The sequence below is a fragment of the Brassica napus genome, chromosome C8, assembly GCF_020379485.1.
Source record: "Brassica napus cultivar Da-Ae chromosome C8, Da-Ae, whole genome shotgun sequence".
NCBI classification, from domain to species: Eukaryota; Viridiplantae; Streptophyta; class Magnoliopsida; order Brassicales; family Brassicaceae; genus Brassica; species Brassica napus.
The window spans coordinates 31,748,920-31,775,935 of record NC_063451.1 but is presented as its reverse complement, the minus strand read 5'-3'; the positions used below and the strand labels follow the sequence as shown (position 1 = coordinate 31,775,935).

The following is a 27,016-nucleotide window of genomic DNA, read 5'->3' as shown; positions in this document are numbered from 1 at the left end:
CATGTTGAAACCAGATATAATAATTTGGCGTGAAACCTCTATTTACTAAATGCTTCCAAACATTTTCACGATTTGCCAACTTTGAATTGTTACATTTCCTACAAGGACAGAATATTTTACCGCTTTCTTGGGCGAGCGGTGTAGAATCTGCTTGATGCATAAAACGCTCCAACCCAGCAAGATATTCTTTCGTCACTCTCCCGTTAGCATCTCTATGCATATACATCCACCTCCGCAACTCGAAAATATTTCCCAAGCCCGACATTTTTTTCACGTTTTTTTTTCTTGTTGGTGTGCTTAAAATTATGTTCAAACCTCCATATTTATAGAAAATTTTCGAATCTGGTAGTTGAATTTTGCTAGGAATTTACGACGAAATATTAGGTTGGTTGCAAAAAAAACGTGTTAAGTTGGTGGATTTCTCGTTCTTTCCTCGTAAGTTATTTCCTCGTAAAAATCATGCTAATCTTACGACGAATTTGCGACGAAACACATTTTTCTCGGAATAACCACGTCAACTTACGACGATTTTACGAGGAATCGCTTTACTCGGTATTTTACAAGGCCGTTACGAGGAAACTTTATTTCCTCGCAATTTCATCGTTAAGTCAACGTAATTTCACGAGGATTAGTTTTCCTCGTTAAATTTCCTTGCTAAAACTGTGTTTTCTTGTAGTATTTGTCTTTTTAGTTACATTAATGAAATATCCTTAAATGAATTTAACTACCTATTTTATTGCTTGTCTTTTTCATTTACATTAATGAAATATCTTTAAATGAATTTGGACGTAATGTCATTTAATTAACAAAAAACTCATAAGTTATCCTTACGTGCATAATTTTAGTAATGGAGATTTTTCAAAAAGTGCATCATTAAAATGTTATCTAAAACATACATCACTAATATATAACATGCATCAATAAAACTAGATATGGCCCTACATAATCGTAAGTATATTATTTTCAGTTGATTAAATTTAAAAATAATTATTTATTAAAAAAATATTTAAGAATGACTATGTTTTAAAAAACAATTATATGGTATTATTTGCTCCTATCGGTAGAATAACTTTATGAAAAAAACTTAGCATAATAAAACTCATTTGTTATTTGCTAAATTTATGGTTTTTATTATTTAATTATAATATTTTCATTTTATATTTGAAAGGTAAATGAATATTTATTTCTAACAATATTTTTTGTAAATATATTTGTTTTTAAAATAATCAATTTAAATTGTTATTATCATTGAATATAATTATTTTTGACAGAATTTTAGTTTTCGTTTACATCAAAACTAATCATATTTTAGGATAATTATAATTTAAAATGTTAATTTTCAGATTTTTCAAAAAACTTCTAAAAAGATTTTTCAAAGGTTTTGTTATAATTGTTTTTTAAAAATATTGAGTTGCATTTCAAAAAAAAAGGTAAATATATTTAAAAATATTCTAATTAAAATATGTAAAATTTAATATAGTTTTTAGGAAATGATTCAAATAAAAAAATCACACATGAAAGAAATCATGATTTCTGTTAAGTGGACGGGTCATTATTTATATGATATCGCACACGAAAGAAACAATCTTCTAATTAACTCAATATACTCAATTTTTTATATGGTATCACACATTCGTCAAAAATGGATAGTTAAAGATGCAAAAAATATTTATAGTGAATATAATATGATCAAATATTACAAAAACTTCATTTAATAAAATAAATAGTAAAAAACCATAAATTCATACACGCGCTGGCGCGCGGATCATGGTCTAGTCTACTCTATTAAAATAGAGTCATTATTTTATCCTTTTAAAAGTTTTAATTATGTTAAAAAGAAAACTGCAGTAAAACCTCTATAAATTAATAATGTTGGGACTTTGAAATTTTATTAATTTATAGAGATATTAATTTAGCAAAGATTCCTTATTTAGATTTTTTCTACTTTAAAATATTTTTATTTATAAAATATAAAAATATTTAATTTTACTATATGTATATTTTTAAATTTTAGATATTTGACTTTCATATTGTTTTATTATCTTATTTGGTGTATATTTTTATGTTTCATAGAATTGTTATATGGTTTTCGATATAATATTACTAATATTATCAAAATATATTGAAATGCTAAAAAAAAATATTTTCCTCGTGAATATTAAACCAACAATATAATGTTTAGCTTATACTTATATAAAATTATATATATATAGATTATTAATTTATAATTTTAATGAGACTATATATTGATATAAGAGTTCTGAAAATATTATTATCTTATTATTTTATCGATCCGTAACATATCTACCATAAGCCTCTGTGCAACGGGAAATGGGCTGTGACATACGAGGAATGGCCAGAAGAGTATTTATCCTCCGTATGCAAATGGTCCGGGTTACATTTGTCATATGATATAGCCAAGTTCATCTTCGATGATTTTGAATATCAGAGGTTAAGAGTAAGTGAACCTTTGACGCATCTGCTAGATTCATTTAGCATCTCTTGATAATGGTCATTGGTACATGGTGGTTAATGCAGTTGTTCAAGATGGAAGATGTGAGCATGGGAATGTTGGTGGAGAAGTTCAACGAGACTGGACCAGTGGCGGTGGTTCACAGCCTCAGGTTCTGCCAGTTTGGATGCATAGAAGACTACTTCACTGCTCATATCAGTAGCCACGGCAGATGATTTGCTTGTGGGATAAGCTGCAGAGACTTGGGAAGCCCCAATGCTGCAACATGAAATGATTTAACATTGTATTTGGCTGGATTCTGGAAATTTTCGCCAGGAAGGAAAATGAAGAATCAGATGTGTTTAGTTTATGGAGCTAACTGTTTAGACCTCTGTATATATAGAACAACCTATGATGTATCTATATATAATATAATGAAGGGCTCTTGAAAAGTTGACAGAAAAGGCAAATAGTTTTTGTAGTGCAAGTCTGCTATCTCTTAGACTTTCTCATCAAGATGAGGATTTAGAATCCTTTTGATGGCCTTCATGTCGCAACTGCCCAATATGTTGAATGTCTGTTAAACACAGATTCACAAATCCTTTGAATTCTTAAAGAATGTTCAAGGAGTCATGGGAACCAAGAGTCTCCTCTTTTTTGTTTTTAATTGATTATAGAAGCAAAGGTAAAGAATAAAAATAAACATACTAAAAGTAGTGAACTTAAAAGAAGCAAATAAGCTTGAGAAGAGGAAATTAAAAGAGAAAAACACACACAAAAGCCAAAACACACCATGTCTCCAAATATGAACAACACATCTTTTTTTGTCTTTTTTTTTTGTTTATTAATTAACACCAGTTTGTGTGCAGTTTCTTTACTTCTATGTGGTAGTAGATCATGTAAACTCAGAACCACCTTTTGAGCTGGCCTCACCTTCTTCAAAAGTGCTGAAAAAATTGGTAAGTTTCTGTGTCTCGGTGAAGTCACTCTCTTCGCCTTTAAAATCATCATCCCCTTCGTAAACCAGATGAATCCCATGCATCTTTAGCTCAACGCCTTGTTTGACTGGTGGTTCACGTTTGGTGACTTGTATTGTGTACCCGTCTTTAAACATAGCTACCATTGGATGCATAGCTGAGTATCTGCAGATGTGGAGTTGGTCATCACTTGTTCTAGGCACTCCAGAGAGGTGCAATGTGTGGGTGTATAAGGCTAGATCAAGTTTGAGAATTTGGGCTTGAACCTCCACCACATCAGGAAGCTGGTAGTCATCTTTGCGTTCATGGTTAAGAGCCACAACTACGGCCAGGATTACGCCTCTGAGCTCTCTGTTCGGCTGAGTTGTGTATCTGAGAGGGCCTTGTGAGAACCAGACTGGGATTCTGTTTCCAGGTAAGCTCAGATTCACCATCATTTTCAAAGAAGCCTGCAGTAATAATTCAATATATTGTAAGCAAAGTTGTTAAGGATTTTGAGAAGTTTGTGGGAATCACCTTGGAGAGTCTTTTCTTTACTTCAGAAGAGCACTTGGACTTACAGCCGCTCATGTATAACCGTTTCAGAGCCTTCAAGTGCTCTAGTCCTGGAATGTCATCCACTTTCTTACAGTTTGTGAGATTGAGTTCATGCAAGATCTTCAGCTTGGAAAGGTCTGATATACTCTCCAATGAAAAGCAATTTGCTAGGTTAAGCTGCTCCAAGTTACATGGAAGAGGAGGAAGACACTTTAGCTCTCGGCAGTCATACAATGAAAGTTCTCTGAGATTCAATAACCCCTCGAGGCTAGATGGAAGACTGTGAAAATAGTTATTCCCCAGTTTAAGTATCTTCAGAGATGAAAGCTTTCCAAGAACATCTGGGATCTTACCACCTATCCCCCAACTGCGAGCATCTAGTTCCTCAACAAGAGGTTTGAGAAAGAGCTTCGTACTTCTACAAAGCTAGGAGTAGACTCACTCTCACAGCTTCTAAAAAGAGGTTTCTTCAGCATTTTCAATGTCACTAGTTTAGAGAGGTTTCCAAAACTTTCTGGCAACTCCACAACCAAAGTTTCTTGCATGAACAGATGGTGAAGAGATTTCAAGTCTCCAAAGGACTCAGGAAGCCTCTTGATCTTTTTGCAGTTGTTCATTCGGAGTAAGACTAAGTTCTCCAGCTTGCCAAAACTTTCAGGCAGTTTCTCAATGTTGGAGCCTTCAAGGCATAAGCTATGGAGTGTGTCCATGTCTCCTAATGACTCAGGCAGAACCTTCAGAGACTTGCAGTTCCTCAACACAAGTTTTCGAATAAAGTGCAAGCCACCAATCTCTTTTGGTAGAGTTTCAATTGGGGTCCAATCCAACTCAAGATCAAGAAGAGAGTTTAGTCCTCCAATCGAACTCGGAACCTGCTTCAGATGTTTGCATCCTCCTGCTGAAAAGTCAGTCAAAGATGGCAGTGAGCCAGGGTTTAAAGGTAGCTCCTCCACCGCGCTTCCGTTGATGAATAGTTTCTTCAATGATTTAAGCTCATTGATAGTGTCAGGTAACTTAGAAAAGGATGCACAGTGCATCAAATAAAGCTTCTGGAGATTTTTTAGTTTTCCAATAGAACTTGGGAGATTTTTCAATGCTGTGGCAGTAAGATTTAGCTCTTCAAGCGATGCCAACATTCCTATGCACAAAGGTAGCTCTTGAATAGATCTGCAATCCTTTAAACTAAGCTTTACAAGTTTCTTAAGCCGGGAGATTGATTCTGGTAAGTAGGGGTGGGCGAGGGTATCCGTTCGGTTTCGGATCAGGTATTTTGGATTTTTGGGTATTTCGGTATAGGGATAAAGAACCCGTTCGGGTATTTCTGTACTTCGGGTCGGGTTCGGATATTTTTAGTTCGGGTTCGGTTATTTTAAATCGGGTTCGGATATTTAGTTTTTTTTTAAAAAAAAAATTCATTTTTTAAGTTTATTGTATTTAAAAATATATTTCATTTAACTCATTTTTTTATTTTTTATAGATTGAATGATTAATAGGTTTGGAGATAATATTTCAAAAACAAATAGATATTAATTTGGGTATTGTTGTTCAAAAAAAAGAATGTAACTTTTGTTAATACATGAAACAAAAAGTTTGACATGCATTTTAAATGAATATCAAATCATTTTTTCCATAATTATATATATACTTATGATCTTAAAGTATGTGTAACATCAATATAAATATTTTTTAAAAAAATGAGAGATGTAAACTAGAAATATAAGGGTAAGTATACATATGTTCGGTTATCTTCGGATATCCATTCGGGTTCGGATATTACCCGTTCGGATTCGGATATCCAATCTCTCCTAACTTAATACCCGTTCGGGTATTTTTCTACTTCGGTTTGGATTTCTGTTCGAATTTTTCGGATCGGGTTCGGGTGCTGCTTCGGGTATCGGGTAAAGTGCCCACCCCTACTGGTAAGTTCTTTATGGCAGTGTCACCAAGAAGAAGCTCTTTCAAACATGGCATGTCACCAATGTTTTCTGGTAAGACACTCAGATTTGAACAGCCAGAGAGGAAAAGCTTTTCAAGACTCTTTAGTCCAGAAACATCCACAAGAAACTCGGTAAGATTCGAACAGTAACTGAAGTCCAGTTGAAGCAATTTACTCAGATTACCAACTGATCTAGGAACCTTCACCAGAAGCATGCATCGTTCCAGAATAAGCTTCTCCAGGGATTTATGGTTTGATAAATCAGGAATAGCTTCTAAGCTGTGGCAACCACGCAAATTTACAACCTTCAAGTTCCCATCCATCTGAAAAGGCAGAAAGAACTTTCTTAGCAGTGAGATTTTGACTCAAAACTATATACATATAGTTGCCAACTTTAGAGGAAAATAAAAAGCCATACTATTTAAATTCGGTTTATTATGGACTTCCAACTTAAAATCAATCGACATGAAGTGAATTGTCCTAACCCTTTTTCTAACTACGGAAGTGAGACTTTTATTCATTAACACATACCTCTTTTCTGTGCAAACTCTGAACTCGTCTTATTCCACTGTCTGCAAGATCAAGAACGGCAAGTTGCCTAGCAAGAAAAACTGGTGGAACATCCTTTAATGGGCAACCTCTCCATTGTATCCATTTGAGTTCAGATGGAAGGAGCTTAAGATCTCCTTCAAGCTCCACATGATTAATCTGAAGAAGTCTCAACTTCTTCATTGGTACAAAAGGCTCAACATGAGTGGTGATTTCAGAACTTTTTGGCTTTTCCTCTGCTGGAAACTTTACAAACTTATTCTTCAGGTAACTAAACACTGATCTTATGCCTGGCTTGTCATGTAGATTCCTGAATGCAATTTCCTCTGCACTTGGGTCCCTAGCTAACTTCTTTTTGAAGTCCAATACTATTCCTTGGATGGATGATAGATGATCCCTATAACCCCATTACAGAAAAAAATAATAATGAGAAAATGTAAGTCAAACACAAAATGTTATATAAACTGTAGATATAAGTACCTTCATGTAGTTTAATACATTCATGATTTCACCACGATCCCATAGTCTACCTCGAGTTTCAAGGTCCCCATGATGTTCTTTAAGGTCTATCTGCATACCCATGTCTCGAATCTGTTCATGCATCCAAATAGTTTCATCTACCAAGAACTTAACAAGAGACTTCTGTCTTAGCACATTGAGAGCAGCCTCAGCTTTAAACCCACAACCTTTCAGTACATCGATGACTTCCTCTTTCTTTATCTCCATTTTAAGGAAGAGACACGCAATGTCGAGGAAGACTGTCTTCTCTTCATCTCCCAAGGATTTGAAACTCAGCGCCAGAAGAGCCTGAAGATCGCCTGGTTGGGTACTCTTTAGCTTCTCTAATTCAGTTAGCCATTCATGTTCCTTCTTGTCATACAGATGCGAACCAAACACTTCAATAGCCAATGGCAAGAGTCCTGTTATCTTGACAATCTTCTTTGACAACTCGATAAGACTCTCTGTTGGTTCTTTCTTTTCCTAGTGAATGATAACTAAACAGCTTCAGTGCTTGCATCTCAGTCAAGCAGTTGACCTCATACTTTTGGTTCACAGAGGGCCTACTCAGAATCTCTTCATCTCTGGTTGTGATGACTATAACAGTTCCTTCACCGTACCAACTTTTTTCACCAACCAGGGCATTAAGCTGGTCTACATTATCAACATCATCTAAAACCACAAGAATCTTCTTCGCATGAACACTTGTTCTTATCTTGTCTATGCCTCCGTTAGCATCTTCTATTTCAGGTACCGAATGGAGAAGTGCCTTGATGAAACTCTTTTGTAGATTGACTAAACCATCTTGGTCTGATGAGTTTTCTCTAACGTTTGAGATGAAAACTCTATGCTCGAACTCTGCAATGATCTTGTTATAGAAGGCTTTTGCAAGAGTTGTCTTACCAATACCGCCCATACGATAAAGTCCCAGGATTTGAACATCGTCACAACTGGGTTTTAAGTTGATCAGATTCATCAAGTCCTGGACACGTGATTCCAGCCCCACCGAGTATTCTCCAACTTTCTCGGGCGTATTGCTCACTTGTGCTAAAACGCTTTTCACCACAAGCTCTATCAGGTCCTCTTCAACCGAGTTTTCTCTGCCAAAACAAAAAAACAAAAACACTGAATTTCAGACAAGAACTCAGTTCATGGTGTAGACATGATTTTTTTTTGTTAGTACCAAGAGGCCGAAGCCCGTAGTGCCCCTAGACCTAAAAGCGCATGTAATATTAGTTTCGTTCTAGCAGTCACTCGAACCAGAAACCTCAAACCTCTGACACAATGGTTTAGGATCCTTTCTGGTTGTGCTAATGACTTGTAGTAGACGCAGAGAATATAGAGTCCTACTTGCAAACAAAACCAGAGAGATTTCCGACCAAAGTCATAGCTCGCGCTTCCATAGCTGTATCTTCTCCTCACTAAACCTTTCCGCGTGCTCCTCAAAATTGATATAAAATATAGATCTATAAAAAAATTGGACTACTTAACTATTAATATAGGGAAGGACACCAGTCTGCTTGGGCCAGGACTCTTGCATAGGGATCACATCATAAAAGATAAGGTATCACCAGTCGTTTCAGAGACGTTCTCAGAGCACGCTTCGTGATGTTGTGGCGCGTGTCTTCGCCTCGGAAGCTGAGGAAGGCGTCAAACTTGAGCCTATACGGCTTGGACATAACCTAAGTCTCCATCTCCGATTCCGAATCTTCCCTCTACAAAGTTAACTCTGATGTCACCGGCTCTCTACTTCTCCGGCCCAACGGTGGTCAGAGAGAGAAACTCACGCAACCATGTACGTTGATTCGTTGACTATAGTAATGAAGGCAAAGAAGCTTTGGATTTTGGGAAATGCCATATTTCTACTTTTTATTACTCCGTTTTTTTTTTTTAATATAAGATGTTTTAGAATGAGAAAAAGACAAAAATAGCACTAAATCAAGTTTTTGTTCTCAAACTAGTATTCAAGGTCAAAAGTCACAAAAATAGCACTTAATGTTTTATCAAAAGTCACAAACTTAGGGTTCAGAGTTAAAGGGTGGAGTTTAGGATTTAGGGTTTAGGGTTTAGAGTTTAGAGTTTAGGATTTAGGATTTAAAGTTTAGGGTTTAGGGTTTAGAGTTTAGGGTTTAGAGTTGAGAAATTAGGTTTTAGGGATAAGATTTCAAATTTTGAAAAATAAAAAAATTAAAATTTTCAAAAGATAAACTTAGAAAGGTGCTATTTTGGTCATTTTAGTTTTTGAGTGCTATTTTTGTGATATAAACTTAGAAAGATGCTATTTTGGAGATTTGCCATTTTAGAATTGTGAACATAGATTAAAAAATCATTAATTTTTCATATCTTCTAAATAAAAACATCATTAATTGTTTGCCTAAGCACAAATCAACCAATAATAAAATAGAAGGTATATTATCATTGGTCATATAACATTAAGTGTTAATAAATTTTACATAGAAACCGAAAACGCCATATAATTTGGAACATAAAAATTCCTCTAAAACGACTTATATAAAAAAAACAGAAGGAGTATAAAGAAAAGACTTTTAGTAACAAAAGAAATGTATCTTTAATGAGTCTCATATTAATTGGGAGTTCTAGGTAATGTATTAAAAAGAATGTCACTAAAAATGATACAAACAATTAATTATATTTTAAAAAACCAACAAAATCTAAAACATAAGTCTATAAAATTAAATAACAGCCAATTATCGTAATTCATCAAAAAAAGAAACATAAATTTACCGCAATAAATTTTAACTTTCAAATATAGTCAAATTTTAAAATTAATAATAATTTTGACATAACTTGTCTAAATATATATAAAATACACAAACTGTATAACAAAAATCAATTGAAATGTATATTATTTATAGATGAGCATTTTGTAATGTTAAATTCTCACAAACTGGCATAAGGATTCAGAGGTAACTTTGGCCTGGTCGATGTGGATTGGATTGGATTGCATCGTATCGATCAGGCTCTGATACCATGTTTTAATCTAATGAATTTCCAGCCTAAAATCAATTAATAATAAGTGGATTAACATATGTATCTTATATATTATTAAGGATCAGTTCTGATTACTGATGCAGAAGACTTTTCTCTAACACCTATGGGCAAACAAAAGCTAAAACGGATATCTTCTCCTACTGTGTTTGCACTTGATAGATGCAATGAAACGATGAGATGATTCTCAAGAAACTTACAAAAAACAGAACGATCCAAGCTTGGACTAGAAACGAAAAGAGGGAAGCTAGATCAATAATCCTTGTTTTAATTATTCAATAAAAAAACATCTTTGTTTTCTATGTTGGATAGTTGTGACCATGTCTTATGGAAGATAATCAGAAAACAGACAGCCGCATGAATTGAAGGCTTAAGAGTTTTAGATGAGATGTATATGTAAAAGTCTCTACCAATCATATGATGTAAAATGTTGTTTGGAATCAAAAAGATTATAAAATGAAGAGGAATATGATTAGAGATGAAAACATTGGAGTACTCATACCTGATTACACATATCCGGAGATATTCCCCACTATTTTCATGGCTTCCCTCCATCGTTGTATCTCCTCCTCCCCAAATTTTTTCGAGTGCTCCTCAAAATCCATATCGAAAGGACACTGTCTCCGAAAACTCCATGGATCAACCTCATAAAAGATTGGTAATATTGGACGACCCAGTGATCTCAGATCGCAGAGCTTGGCTAATTCTTTAAGACACCAGTGAGACTTAGCGTAATCAGGGGATAGGACAACGATGAACGCCACCGAATCTTCAATTGCCTCCACGAGACTTGGACCGAGCACCTGATTCTTGCGTTTCACTTGACATTTCCATACCCGGACATGTTCCTTGATGAGCACTTCATTGAGACGATCCGTGAAACTGTGGCTTGTTTCTCTTTGGAAACTGAGGAATATGTCCCACTTGAGCCTCCAATGGGTCTTCATCATCTCTTGATTATTTTCTCTTCGAAATCAAGTTTAAAAGATGCAAAGGATGAATAAATTATTACGTGAATCCCAAGAAAAGGATATGCACCAGCACACGCAACCGGTTTTTATTTACTTTTTCAAAAGATGGAAGCTTTAGTAGTATTTACTTTAGTATTGCACCATCGCACTCCTATCTAATATATTAAAATCTAATCTATCTATCTAATCTATTAAAACAGAAGTACAAAAAAGAAATAACCCTGAATTTTCCTCAATAATTACCATCTCATGCCATTACCATATATAAAACACAACCGTTTGTAGTTATTACTAAACCATTACTAAACCAAAACATTAATGAACCATATAAATAAAGTTTATGTTGCTAGATACGATAGATACTTTCCTAGGTATCGTTGCATATTATTAAAACATTGAATGCGATTGTGATAATACATGGGTTCCTCTTAGTCTACAGAATCAAAACCATCAATAGATTCATTCCTACATACTTTTTCATAACATTACTAAACCATCGAATGACATTGGATTAATTCCTCGGTTAATCTTGGTCTGCAGAATCAAACCAATATTTTACATATATTAGATAGATACAAAATTAATTTGATTTTGTTTCATGGTTACTATGATGATATAGTATGATCGATATTAAGACCAACATGTAAACCATCTCTTATAAATATACTAAACCAGCGTAATCTAATTGACAGAATTAATTAAATTTTAAAATACTTTATTAGAAATTATCGAGGCACAAAATCACAACTAATTATTTATTATTTTCCGTTTTGAATATACCTTCCAAAATTTTTTCCTATATCTAAGCAATCACCATAACAATTACAATTTCAATCAACTAACACAAGATTCTTATTTTCTTTCAAATCTTGCAAATCACGAATAATATCTAATCATTAAAAACAAATATTTTATTATTATGATAAGTTTTTATAAAATGAAAGAATTTTGAAAAAATCCATAAGTATATTCGCTTTTTAATCGATAAAATCACAACTAATAAAATCTTTAATAAATATTTCGCATTTACCAAACCCTTTCCTATGCCAACTCTATATATATCTCTTCCCCAATAATGTGAAAATGATATCATCCTACACAGAGCATCCTAAAATACGTTTGTAAGCTGAAAACCATATCAACAGACTTATCGCTGGGTGATCAACAGGTTACGTGAAAACCATATCAACAGACTTATCGCTTGGTGAAAATCATACACGGTTCTTCAATCTAATAAATTATTTTAGAATGTCCTACTTTGCTTTCACCTTACGAATTAATTACAATTGATAAGTAATAACTAACCATGTGTGTGATAAGTCTGTGTTGTTGTCTTCTTTTGCAGCTCGATTGCTGGTACTTTGGTTCTCAGAACGTCCAATCTAATCTATTAAAACAGAAGTACAAAAAAGAAATAACCCTGAATTTTCCTCAATAATTACCATCTCATGCCATTACCATATATAAAACACAACCGTTTGTAGTTATTACTAAACCATTACTAAACCAAAACATTAATGAACCATATAAATAAAGTTTATGTTGCTAGATACGATAGATACTTTCCTAGGTATCGTTGCATATTATTAAAACATTGAATGCGATTGTGATAATACATGGGTTCCTCTTAGTCTACAGAATCAAAACCATCAATAGATTCATTCCTACATACTTTTTCATAACATTACTAAACCATCGAATGACATTGGATTAATTCCTCGGTTAATCTTGGTCTGCAGAATCAAACCAATATTTTACATATATTAGATAGATACAAAATTAATTTGATTTTGTTTCATGGTTACTATGATGATATAGTATGATCGATATTAAGACCAACATGTAAACCATCTCTTATAAATATACTAAACCAGCGTAATCTAATTGACAGAATTAATTAAATTTTAAAATACTTTATTAGAAATTATCGAGGCACAAAATCACAACTAATTATTTATTATTTTCCGTTTTGAATATACCTTCCAAAATTTTTTCCTATATCTAAGCAATCACCATAACAATTACAATTTCAATCAACTAACACAAGATTCTTATTTTCTTTCAAATCTTGCAAATCACGAATAATATCTAATCATTAAAAACAAATATTTTATTATTATGATAAGTTTTTATAAAATGAAAGAATTTTGAAAAAATCCATAAGTATATTCGCTTTTTAATCGATAAAATCACAACTAATAAAATCTTTAATAAATATTTCGCATTTACCAAACCCTTTCCTATGCCAACTCTATATATATCTCTTCCCCAATAATGTGAAAATGATATCATCCTACACAGAGCATCCTAAAATACGTTTGTAAGCTGAAAACCATATCAACAGACTTATCGCTGGGTGATCAACAGGTTACGTGAAAACCATATCAACAGACTTATCGCTTGGTGAAAATCATACACGGTTCTTCAATCTAATAAATTATTTTAGAATGTCCTACTTTGCTTTCACCTTACGAATTAATTACAATTGATAAGTAATAACTAACCATGTGTGTGATAAGTCTGTGTTGTTGTCTTCTTTTGCAGCTCGATTGCTGGTACTTTGGTTCTCAGAACGTCCAATATCATGCAACACATTTAAAAAGGTGAATATCATTATATTCGTATTTATAAGACCTATGAGACAATCGTATCAAACCAAGAACACGTACTTGTAACTTTGACTAACTGATTAGTGTGCATTCCCTTTGTTCTGTGATGTTAGCTTGAAATCCAGTAACCTGCCCAAAATAATAGAGATGACAAGAGCTTGAATATTTTTGTCAATAGATGTAATATACAGAATGGCAACACCCTACATTTGAATAGACCCCACGCCTCTTAGCCCAGTACTTCATACATCTTAATGTTGATGGCTTACAAAATGTATTAGTCTATTTACCAAAAAAAACTGGGATTCAGCTGATTTTACCTAAATTTTGAACGAGTTTAAGAATCTGATCAGCAACCCTACCACCATTCAGACTGCGGGAAGTTTGCTCATCAACATTACACTGCACAGAAGAGTTGGAGACATCCAAATCCTGTTAAGAACAAGGGACCTGACTCAGCAAGAATATTTTAACTTTGGCGAGATTCATCTGAATACATGTATAATCATGCCTGAAGGTTTAAAAAAGGCATCCCAACATCTAAGTTTTCATTAAGGCGAACAATTTCCGAAAAGAGGTTTTTTTGATATCTCAGCCCTAGGCTGAGAGTAGGACAAAATAGCTTTGCTGAAGGTTTAAAAAGAGACAAAATATGTGAACGATAACATGCAACACAAGCACGAAAACCAGCAAACAAAATCCAAGATAGCATAAAATTAAACTATTACTAAAATCACCACTAAGTTTTTCCGGAAACAGAAAGAGCCTATACTGAAATCACCTGTGGTATAACAAGAAGTGAAACGCTAGCATACAGAAGATCAATCGATATACCTTGGAACTTAAATTTTATGACAGAGACATGGGTATCGGTAACAGGTGTTGAAGTTCAGTCACTTCTTCCATGTCATAGAATATATCATGCAATAAGATGAAGAAATCCTCCTGCAAGAATAAACCCGTTAGAAACTTAAACAATATGCATCATTAAGATTTGTGCAAGAGCCACCTCTCGGTTGACATAAGACGAGCCAATACATAAAGTATCAATATCAGCCCCACGTCCCATGTACCTGAAATCAAGACAAAGTCCTGGAAATTATTACGTTCAAAGGAACTTTCTGAGCGAATGAAAAATGTCGGTAGAAAGCGTGTCTCTGTTTTTTCCCCGAAAAAAAATATGGGTTTCGATTGTTAAGGTCCACTATGTAATTGTAAAATATGATGGACCAAAATTTTAATCATAACAAAATGGCCCAGTTAAATACATTAAATTGAGCTTGCTATATAAACTTTGCAAAAATCTGTACTTATTTTTGAATGTTTTTTAGTAACTTTTTCATTATTTTTGTAATGTTACTGTTTAAATAATGTATTTGTTTTAAAAAATCTCAATAAAACAATTTTAACTTTAAAATCAAATTTTAATCACAATATTTATAGTATAATTTAATAAAACACACACAAGTATACTTAAATCTCTAATATTTTAAACTTTAATGTTTACTTTATCAAGTAAAATGAATAAAAGTACAATAAAAGAAGAACACAATCTCACACTTTATAAATCGACGCCAAACAAATTGAACAAGACACACCAATATCAAAATTCAATAACCTATGAATCAATAACAACAACATAACCAATTATTTTTATAATGTTATTAGAAATAAAAAAATATATAATTACGAAGAACAAATACCCATGGGTCAAAGGCTAGTAATAATTATTTGTTGTTTTTTTTTTCTTGAAGGTTATTAGTTCTGGATACAAAGATAAACAGAGGAAATAAATCATAATATGAAACATCGACAGAGTCGAGGGCTAAACACAAAGCTGACAACCACAAAACGTTGCACACATTTTGCAAAATCAAAAGTTGATGAGAACACTGGTGGGGTGAAGACCAGATGGTTTAATCGGTGTGGCTATCCACTTGGCCGCGTCCTCTTTATCAAGGTCACCACTTAAGGCCTCACATCCTCGTGAAAACAGGATAACCTTATTGTTCCATTGCCCTAGTCTGTACTTGAAAGCACATTTTTCGCTCGGAAGCACAGACACGGAGCTCCAAGAATTCTTCTCTGGATCAAACACTCCCATTCCCGACTTGAACCAGTCGAAGAAATACGCTTTGTTCCTAACAACAGTGTAGGAGGACACCGACAGTGTTTGCCCGGAGTCTAACTTTTCCCATGTCTCCGTCTTGGGGTCATATATGTCTATGAACCTCCATCTATTGCCTGAAAAAAATAATCATCATCAAAGTATGTAAGAATGTTTTAACTCGAAATCATAATATATACGCAGGTCTTCTATTCTCACCTACAACGAAGAGTTTGGAATTGAAGGAGAATGCGAAGCCACTAAAGCTGTGGCTGTGTGGACAATCAATGAGGCTCCATTGGTTAGTTTCAGCATTGAGAATGCTAACATTATCTGAGGAAAGACCTCGGATCACATACAAAAGGCCGTCCACTACAGCATATGTAAAGTTGTGACGTGGTATGTTCATGTCTGCCAGTTTTCTCCACCTGTTTTTTTTTTATTATCAAAGAAAGAAAACCACCAAGGATAGAAACCCTAATGTCACAAATTGATCAGAGAGATTCAGACCTGTTAGTAGCAGGATTGAACTCGTAAACATCCGCCGAAGCAACGCAATTATATCTTCCACCGATGAACACGATCTTTCCGCCATCGAGCACCACAAGGCCGAAACCGCCCTTCAAAGGCCCAGGGATGTGAGGGATCCGTCCAAGTTGGTTACCGGAGCCGTCGAAAACTTCCCAGTACTTGTCATACACTAGAAGACACATTAACTCCTCCACCGATCCCGTCAACTTTCGAACGGCTCCGTAACGCTCGCTCCTGAGGAATCTTCTCCATCGCCAGCACACCTGAGAAATGATCTGAAAGCTAGAGCGCGGGATTCTCGAGAGGCACAGCTCTGCTAAGTCGTCCACCAAGCCCGGTATTAACGACGACGACTCCACCATTGTTACTTTTCTTTCACGATTTGCATCATTAGCTTAGTTCAAAGCTTGATATAAATAACTAAATAAGAGATCCACTACAAGAAAACAGCAAGCATTCTAAGGGAAAAAATCGTCGGAATTTCGTCGGAATATCGTTATTCCGACGACATACCGACGAAACAAGTCATCGGAAATAATTCCTCGGAATTTCTTCTTTCCTCGGAAATCCCTCGGGATTTTCCGACGGAATTCCGAGGAAACAAACTTCCGAGGAAATTCCGAGGATCACTAGTTTGTCGGAAATGTCCTCGGAATATACCGAGGGAGAACTTCGTCGGGATATTTCCTCGGACGTTCATCGATCGATGCGTTTTTGGACATATATACATCGATCGATATGAATATACCGACGGACATATTCCTCAGAATATTCTGAGGAACATGTCCCTCGGTATATTCAGAGGGAAATGTCCCTCGGTATATACCGAGGGAACAGTTCCTCGGTATATTCCGAGGAACAGGTCCGTCGGTATATTCCGAACATTTTTTTGTAAACAGATCGATCGATGGATTTATGTCCAAAAACGCATCGATCGATCGAGTAAAAAATATAATTAATTTCCTCGGAATGTAAAAAATATTAATTTTTTTAAAAAAATAAAATTTCTGAAATTTGAATTCGAAAATATGAAATTAAAATTAAAATTGAAATCATATTAATTAATATTCAAAGTTTCACAAATAAAAATAAAACATTCCGAGTTTTTGGAAAAAAAAAAAAACTACGGGTCTGGCATGTCCGGGAACACCTCGTTCGGGTACATCCTCTGCATCATCTCCATCATTTGCTGGTTCAGCCTCCTCTGTGCCTCATAGCCCGCCTGTTGAGCCGCCATCTGGGTCTCCAACAAAGATATACGATCATCTTTGTCCTTCAACTGAGCCGTAAGTACTTCTGGATCAACAAAGGGCGGTGGTGCAGAAGAAGGAGGAACCGACCGGGTGCGACGACCCAAACCGACCAAACGTCCCTTCTTCTTTGGAACCGACTGAATAGAAAATAGCCAAATTTACAAATTTAAACCAAGAAATAAATGAATTGAACTTTAAAAAAAAAAAACTTACGGATTCAACGATTTCGTTGATTCGAAACCTGGACAAGTTGGTCGAAGCCGTCGAAGCGTCATCCTCGGTTTGAAGCTGAGACACTTCGTCTACCACCTGAGTTTGGACCAGGTCGACCACGTCCCTCACAAGACCGTCATCAATCTGGCCGGTCTTCTTGTTGGTATACACTGATACACCCTAAATCGGGAAGGATCACTTTAGCTGGGTGTTGGATATGATCCGAGAAGGCAAACAGCACTTCTGGAACTGATATGGATTGAAAGAATCGTCAAGAGATGCGGAATGGCTCTTGATATACCCACGATCTAAGGCTAACCACCCAAGAATGAATGAATGTGTTGGCTAACCACCCAAGAATGAATGAATGTGTTGGCTAACCACCAAACAACACACAAAGATGAATTGGCTGACCACCAAATCAACAAGCCGGCTCACACCAATGAACTAGCTAAAGAACTCTCTCTCTCACTCAGAGAAAAGAAGAAAACAAAAATAAACTCAAACTTAGACTGATTTTATTATGAGAAGTGTTTACATATTTATACTACTTTAGGAATAGAAAAAGACTTAAGAATGTATTAAAGACAAACTTAGTAAATTGAATCTAGATGAGAAATTTAAAGACAATGTATTAAAACTCTTGGATCTCAGATCTGGTCAAAGAGACTCTTCGGCTAACGTCCAGGTTCGTCTGAACCAAGTGGTTCATTCGCGGTAAGGATCAAGATGTGGGCTGGACGATCCATACAGCCCAAATTCGCGAGAACTGAAGGTCTCCTGATTTACAAATTGCATAACTCCCACATCTGAACTCCGTTTGATCTCATTCTTCTTTGAGGAGCTCCGTAATTGAGTTGAGAACATTCTCCAAGTGATTTCATGCGAAGAGGACTCGTTTGTTGGAAGATATGAGTCAAACAATGAACATATATCATTACTGCTTTCCATGATCAAGCCATGCATGTCTGTTTTGTCCGGTGCGCTACTCAAGGGCGCATCATTCCCTCCCTCTTCAAAAATATTTGTCCTCAAATCTGGAACATTAAAAGGAAAAGAGTTATAAGCAAATGAATCATAATCAGAACATTGCTCACCTTGAGTTTGGTCCGGTTTTTGAATGGAAGAAGAGCTTTCTTGGTTTGCTTGATGACCACAGTTTTGTTCTTCATCTGGCCCTTCCTGCATTGACACAAAGCTTCCAAGACCAAAGTCATATGCACCAATATCAAGAGCATTCAAAGGACCAGAAAATTCATCCTTGTTCAAAACGTTTTTAGAATCCTTTTCAAACTGAGAAATTAATTCAAAACTACTTGGATTCTCTGGTTGTAAAACAGTTAATTGCAAGCAAGATTCATCAGGAACTGATTCAGATTGAGAAGAAAAATAAGTTCTTATGTTCACAAGATTTCAGACCTGCCATTGGCTCATGTGTGTAGCCATCGAAAATTGGCAATGGGTCTGAAAATTCTTCCTTTTCTGGCTCGGTTTCAACGTTCTCATTCTCCAAAGTCACCAACGATTTCTGGTTTTGGCACTTGTTAGCATAATGACCGATCCTATGGCATTTGAAGCACCTGGTAGAATGAGCTTTGCTTGTGGGTTTCACAGCCTTGCTTTTATCAGAAGACAACACATTAGTTTTCAAATCACAATTTGAAAAAGAAGAAGAATTACTTTGTTGTTTTGGTGCAGAAGAAGTGTTGGTGTTTCCCTTCTTTTTAAGTTGCCGGACAACATGAATCGCCTTATGCAACATTTTTTCCAAGCTGGCATAAGTCTGAAGCTCGTTCCGGTCAAGCACATCACAGTTGCTTCTCTTAGCCTTGGTGAAGGGACGATCACCATTTCTGACCCTCTTCTCATCATCATCGAACATGTTTTGCCTCTTTCTTTGGTTTCTTTGTTTCTGCACAGAATCAAACCCATTAGAAGAAAAATGTTTCATATCTCCAAAAATCAATTGCTTTTTTTCAAGCACGGTTTTAAAAGGATAATAAACATCTTGTTGTAGTTTTGAAGCCTGATTTGATTTCTTGTGAAGTCCAAACATCCTGCAAACACTTAACAAAAGAGTTAGCAAATAAAAATTCTCACACTCTCAAAGTGTTTAGCTCACGATTTTTAGGTGATCACTCAGAGTTCTTTCCACTGGTTCAAAGGATGATAGGGAGTCAAAATTCAGCAATCAAAACCCAAAACAAACTTTTGTGGGAAAAGAAAAGAGAAAGAAAGATGAAGAGAATTTTGATATGGATCCGCTTTAACTGTCCTAAGGCTGGGTTTCTCTTCAGCCAGCGGGGTTTCTCTTCCACCACTCCCCTTGGATTTCTCTTCAGAAGTGATTCAAACCAAAACTCTTTTTTTTTTGTTTTTTTTATCGATTTTTTTTTTTGTTTTTTTTTTATATAATAGGCGATCACAAGGGAGTAAAGGAACAGTCCGGATCCAAGAAATAAGAAAAGAAAAACGTGGAGAGATGAGAAGATGAAAGATGAAAGAAAACAAACCAGCCAAAGTGGCTCTGATACCACTTGATACACCCTAAATCGGGAAGGATCACTTTAGCTGAGTGTTGGATATGATCCGAGAAGGCAAACGGCACTTCTGGAACTGATATGGATTGAAAGGATCGTCAAGAGATGCGGAATGGCTCTTAAGAATGTATTAAAGACAAACTTAGTAAATTGAATCTAGATGAGAAATTTAAAGACAATGTATTAAAACTCTTGGATCTCAGATCTAGTCAAAGAAACTCTTCGGCTAACGTCCAGGTTCGTCTGAACCAAGTGGTTCATTCGCGGTAAGGATCAAGATGTGGGCTGGACGATCCATACGGCCCAAATTCGCGAGAACTGAAGGTCTCCTGATTTGCAAATTGCATAACTCCCACATCTGAACTCCGTTTGATCTCATTCTTCTTCGAGGAGCTCCGTAATTGAGTTGAGAACATTCTCCAAGTGATTTCATACGAAGAGGACTCGTTTGTTGGAAGATATGAGTCAAACAATGAACATATATCATTACTGCTTTCCATGATCAAGCCATGCATGTCTGTTTTGTCCGGTGCGCTACTCAAGGGCGCATCATACACCCTCCTCATTAGGGCGAGATCATCAACCGGCTCGCCATCATTTTCTTCCGCCTTGAAAAAAACATAAATTAAAGAAACATTAGAAATTAGAAGAAATGCACAATAAATTAAAATTCTGAAACTCAAATAATTGAAGAAAAAACGGTTGAAGTTACCATGCGATCTCCCAGAGTGGAAATAGATTGAGCACCCAAGTTATGCTTGTAGATGCCCTTCCCTTTACGGTCGCTCCTACGGTTGTTGGAGTTGGTGGAAGAAGTTTCTTTCGTCTCTTCCTTATCCCAATGCGCACAAAACTCCTTCCAGACCGTGTCGTTCATCGACTTTGGGACCTTTTAATAAAAAAAAAAGAAAATAGTTTAATAAATTAAAAAATAGTCTAATAAATTAAAAAATTGTTTAATAAATTAAATTGAACCTTATTGATTTCCCACTTCTTCTTTCACTCGTGGATCTGCTTCCCATAGTTGTCCATAATTTTATGGACGAAGTGGTGATAGATAAAGAGCGTCTCATCGGAATTCCAGTTGAACTCTTGCTGAAAAAAAAACACAATAAGTAGAAAATTTATATTAAAGATTAAAAATATAAGTACAAAATTAGAATACTTACCGCAAACTGACGAAACCACAGAACCTGCTTGTCGGTAGGAAAGTGAGTGAAAGTCGGATGTCCACTGTCGAGGGCCGAGTACATCATACGGTTGATCCATGCGCTGATCCCGTTCCCGGATCGGTTGAACCTAATAAAAAGAAATAAACGGTTAATAATGAATCCAAATTTAAAGAAAAAAAATGTTTAATTACCATGTTTGACCCCGTCCATGTGGATACGGAGTGAGATACGGAAGATGGTCACGACCGGGCTGTTGAACCAACTCCGCAACACGCATCACTCCCGGAGGACCCAGAGGAACATGAGCGGATGCAGCAGCGGGAGCGAGAGGAGCAGGAGCGGGTGCAGCAGAGGGAGATGTATGGTTGGAGCTGTGGGGCGAAGGGGAATCCTGAAAATGGCTGGAATCCCGAGGCTGGCTCCCCGTACCACCACGACTACGACGCTGTCGAGGCCGGGTCTGATCATCATGAGACCTGTAAATTAAAAAAAAATATTTAATAAATAGAAAAATATATAAATTATTTTTTTAAAAAAAAAAAATCCCAAATAATTTAATCACAAAAAAAGATTTATATATATTAAAAATATTTAATAAATATATAAAAATAGTTCTAATAAACAAAAATAGTTTTAATAATATATATATATATATATATATATATATATATATTAAAAATATTTTTAAATCTCAAATAATAGTTTTTAATCACAAAAAAAGTTTTATAGATATTTAAAATGTTTTGTAAAATCCGAAAAATCGAATTTATATACAAAATGTTTTTTGTAAAATCCAAAAAATTGAATTTATATAGAAAAATCGATTTGTAAAATACAAAAATCAATTTTATATACAAAAATCGATTTTATAAATACAAAAAAAATAAAAAAATTCTAAATCAATTCAACAAAACAAATTATTCAACCAAATCATAATTCTAAACCTATTATACAACCAAATCACAATCCTAACCAATCACCCTAACAAAAATCTATCAAAACTACACAAAAACCTAACAAATAGAACTTAAGAGAGTGGGATATGGTCCTTACATGATTTGTGTAAGAGAAGGGGGAGATCGCCGGAGATATCGTCGGATTTCAGGGGGAAATCGCCGGAGGGAAGAGAGGAGTCGCGTAGAGGAAGAAGAAGGGGCTCGTGGATATAAAACCTAGGGTCCGACGGACATTATCCGTCGGAATTCCGTCGGAATTCTAATTTCAATTTTCGCGAAATATTTGCCCGGTAAAATGAAAATATTCCGAGGAAATACCGAGGAACTAGTGTTTGGGGTTTCAAAACATCAATTTTTTTTGCCGTATTTCATTTCTTATACAATTATAATGCATACCATTGAGGATTCTTTGTATAGATGAGCATAAACCATGAAATAACAAATTTCAAAACTAATTGAAAGTATTCCCTTTACCGTTCTTTAAAAGGTATAAGTGTTTCTCTTATGTTGTGGGATTTCGTTCATACAATCGGAAAAGTGTTAATTATACGGTAAGGAACAAATATTTGACTTCATAATGAACGTAAGACACTTAATAAGGGCTATATAGGTGTTATTCAAACCGCAAAACGTTGTTTTCGGTTTAAAAACCCTATTTCCTCGGAATTTCCTCGGATTATTCCGAGGGAACTCCGAGGAAACCCTCTTCTTCCTCGGAATTGTCTCGGAATATTTCGAGGAAATTCCGAGGAACTAGTGTTTGGGGTTTCAATACGTCAATTTTTTTTTATAAACGGATCGATCGATGTATATATATATATCCAAAAACGCATCGATCGATCACTAAGATGGACCGGACCGTAAGATTGTGATCGATCGATGAAATTATCCCATCGATCGATCGAGAATCTCAAGTGTTCCTCGGAATGTCCTCGGAAAATCTTGTAAGTTTTTTTATAAACGGATCGATCGATGGATATATGTCCAAAAACGCATCGATCGATCACTAAGATAGACCGGACCGTAAGAATGTGATCGATCGATGAGATTATCCCATCGATAGATCGAGAATCTCAAATGTTCCTCGGAATGTCCTCGGAAAATCTTGTAAGTTTTTTTATAAACGGATCGATCGATGGATATATGTCCAAAAACGCATCGATCGATCACTAAGATGGACCGGACCGTAAGAATGTGATCGATCGATGAGATTATCCCATAGATCGATCGAGAATCTCAAATGTTCCCCGGAATGTCCTCGGAAAATCTTGTAAGTTTTTTTATAAACGGATCGATCGATGGATATATGTCCAAAAACGGATCGATCGATCACTAAGATGGACCAAAGCGTAAGAATGTGATCGATCGATCCGTATTTGTTCAAAAACGCATCGATCGATGCGTGTGCGGGAAACATAATTATAAGGCAAAACCCGACCTTTTTTGGATCTAAACTTCAGAACTCTCATCCCCTCCGATTTCCCCTATAATTCGCCCCCCCTTTCTCTCTCTATAATCATCCGATTTGAACAATTTTGGGCTCTATTCCCCTTGATTTTTCGAGCTCTACCTGATTCCTACACTCGTTTTCACCCTAAGACATCTTAACATACCTGTTTTTTCTTCCGGTTGTCGGTGAACTAACCCCATGAATTCGGTTATACCTCGTTGGTATTCTTCCGTAAGCAATCTCGTGTTCAGATCCAAATGAGGTCGATCGATCCAAGAACGAAAATAATTTGAAGAAGACATATTTTTTATGAATCAAATTCGTGTGTAAATAGAGTAAGAGGGAGGATGAAGATATGGAGTGAATGAAGAGGAAGAGGAGTGCTTGTATTTATAGTTTAAATCCTGCCGACAGACCGAGGAAATTCCGACGGAATTCCGACGGAAAAGGCTAGTTCGTCGGAATTTCCTCGAAATTTTGTAAAATCCCCCAACGGCTCTCCAACGGCTATAATATTTCCTCGGAATTCATCGGTTTTTTTCGAGGAACCCATTTTTCCTCGGAATTTCCTCGGAATATTCCGACGGATTGATATTTCCTCGGAATTCCGTCGGTATATTCCGAGAAAATTCCGAGGAAACCCAATTTTGTGTTTCCTCGAAATTTCCTCGGAAATTCCTCGGGATATTCCGAGGATTTCATTTTCCGTCGGAATGTCCGTCAGAATACCGCTGTTTTCTTGTAGTGATCATTACTGCACTTTGGATTCGTCCATTATTATTCAATAATTGATTTTAAATATTTTACTAAAATTTTGGTCATTATATTTAAATTATCTCTATTAAATTTTAGTGGATTTTCAATCTTCTATTACTATTTATAATAGGGAAATTGCATTTTATAACTATTAAAAAAATTAAATTAGGTAAGTAACCATCACTTATATTATTCTGTATATTTGTATATTAATTGCAATTTTGTAATCCATTATCATTAATTGATTTTAAATATTTTACTAAGATTTTGGTTATTATTTTTAAATTATATCTATAAAGGTTTTTTCAAATCTTGTGTTACCTAGAGTGTCATTTCATAGTTTTTGAGGGATATGGATAAATTATTTGAAAACTCCATTTCACTATATTTCTCTCTTTAAGTAGTATATTAATACAATAAAGTTAAAACTAATTTTTCTAAGAATATTGAAGATACAAAACAATCTTTATGAAACAAAAACAAAACTTTAAAACAACACGCTTTATGAAATGGAGAATATATTGTAAATCAGTTAAGAAAATTGTTTAATTAATCATTTGAATTAAAATATTTTCAGTGAATTTGAATTTAGTTTCCTATATAAACTAGATTGAGATCCGTGCCTTACGCGGGATGAATGTTGTATATATATACTATTTTATGTATTATTTATTTGCGTTTTTATACTTATATTAAACTAGTGAGAGGTCAGTGACTATTATATATAAAACTAAATTGGTGCGAACGTATAAATCAAAATAATCAGTGTTGTTTAAAATTATTATATGGTAAATAAATCAAAATAATAATTTTTATCGTTTATTTTGTTTATAATTAAATTTAAATTGATATCAACATCGATGTATAGTATATTTTATTAATATGACTATTTATTAAATAAAAAATTTCTATTCACATGGTTTTATGATCATTTGTATTTTTGTAACAAAAAATTGAAACATTGATAACAAAATTTACAATATGAAACTTTTAATATTTTTTATTAATTTATAATCATTTTTACAAATTCAATGAAAAATTTGAAACTAAAATATTAAATTCTTAGTATTTGTTCAATAAAATTTTTGAAATTTAAATATTTATACATTTTATATTATATATAATTTAATTTAAATGATATTAATATAAATAAACATATATATCTTGTTATAATTTTATGAATATTTCTATCTTGTTATAAATAAAAATTAAACTATTTATCACAAATTTTCAAAGTGAGATTTTTTTAAAAGTTTATTAATTTATATTCGTTTTAAAAATTCAAAATATAACATATAGAGAAAAATTGATTTTTTTATTATTTGGTTAATTTATTTTCTAATTTATTTAAATAATAATAATATTACAAAATGATAAAGGATGTATAATTATTATCAAATATTTATTATTTAAAATTATTAATTATCATATATATTTTGATTAGATTGGGTAATTCTGTATTTTCGATTTAAGGAAATAATGAAGAATGTTTTTATATTAATATTTAATTATATGCTTATGTTAATAAAAGTATACTATATGTTTAGATAAACCAACTTATTTTTCTAAATATTTTGAAACTAATTCTTGTGATGACGTGTGCCATGGTTCAAATTTTGTAATGTTTCTCTTTTAATATACATGGGATATATATATATATATTTAATCTAATATTTATAAAATAAGACATCTTACTCATATAATTTTATGAACATTTGTATCTTTTTTTATATAAAATTAAATTATTGATCACAAATTTTCAAAGTAAGATTTTTTAAGAGTTTATTAATTTCTATTTATTTTTAAAAATTCAAAATATAAGATTTATAGAAAAATCAATTTTTTTATTATTTGGTTAATTTGATTGTCTAATTTATTTTAATAATATTAATATAAAACAAAAATAATAGATGATGTATAAATTATTATCAAATCTTTATTAATTGAAATCATTAATTATCATATATATATTTATCAGATTTCGTTTGTTCTATTTAAGGAAATAATAAAGAATATTTTTATATTAATAATTAATTATATGATTAGTTTAATGAAAAACATATTATATATTTAGATGGACCAACTTATTTTCCTAAGGATTTGGAAATTGATTCTCATGATGACACGTATCATGGTTCAAATGTTGTAATGTTTCTACTTTAATATATACGTGAGATTATGGAAATCAAAATCTAATATTTTATCCCAAAATTTTGTATGATTTGTCATTAATATAAGGTAGAGTCAGAGGCTGAGCTGGCAAAGGGACCCGAAGCTGGAGTGGAAAGCTTACGTGCTGCAAAAGAAAGCTGAGCTGGCAGCAAACACTCGTCCTGAAATGAAGAAGAGGAGATGCAGATAGTTCGTTCATAAAGGAGAGAATTGGAGTTTAAGAATATTACGAAACCTAGCAAATTAAACTGTTTTTCTTGCAACGGCGTAATCCTTTGTGACTCTTAACCATGAATACAAAGATTCACGAGCAGCTGCCTGATGTGGT

The 27,016-nt window shown here is 34.2% G+C and overlaps 1 protein-coding gene and 1 pseudogene across 1 annotated transcript; both read right to left on the bottom strand.

Annotated features, from left to right (window-relative positions):
- Positions 1–3,226: 3,226 nt before the first annotated feature.
- Positions 3,227–10,908, bottom strand: LOC106361933 (annotated as a pseudogene).
- On the bottom strand, positions 9,690–16,577 carry LOC106360165 (putative F-box/kelch-repeat protein At1g27420). The gene is made up of 9 exons (XM_048766077.1): positions 16,156–16,577; positions 15,865–16,073; positions 14,548–15,782; positions 14,373–14,483; positions 13,859–13,970; positions 13,434–13,667; positions 12,235–12,316; positions 10,461–10,924; positions 9,690–9,966 (listed from the first exon to the last, which is right to left on the bottom strand). Exons 1-3 carry the CDS (start codon positions 16,536–16,538, stop codon positions 15,412–15,414), a joined length of 963 nt encoding a protein of 320 aa, XP_048622034.1. The 5' UTR covers positions 16,539–16,577; the 3' UTR covers positions 9,690–9,966; positions 10,461–10,924; positions 12,235–12,316; positions 13,434–13,667; positions 13,859–13,970; positions 14,373–14,483; positions 14,548–15,411.
- Between the last annotated feature and the right edge of the window lie 10,439 nt (positions 16,578–27,016).

What these genes read in the sequence shown, in the direction of transcription:
- LOC106360165 (XM_048766077.1), bottom strand. Translation starts at nt 16,538, where the DNA reads ATGGTGGAGTCGTCGTCGTTAATACCGGGCTTGGTGGACGACTTAGCA. An exon ending in TTCAATCCTGCTACTAACAG is followed by an intron (nt 16,074 to 16,155) that starts GTCTGAATCTCT and finishes AAAAAAAAACAG; the next exon opens with GTGGAGAAAACTGGCAGACA. An exon ending in TTCCAAACTCTTCGTTGTAG is followed by an intron (nt 15,783 to 15,864) that starts GTGAGAATAGAA and finishes TATTTTTTTCAG; the next exon opens with GCAATAGATGGAGGTTCATA.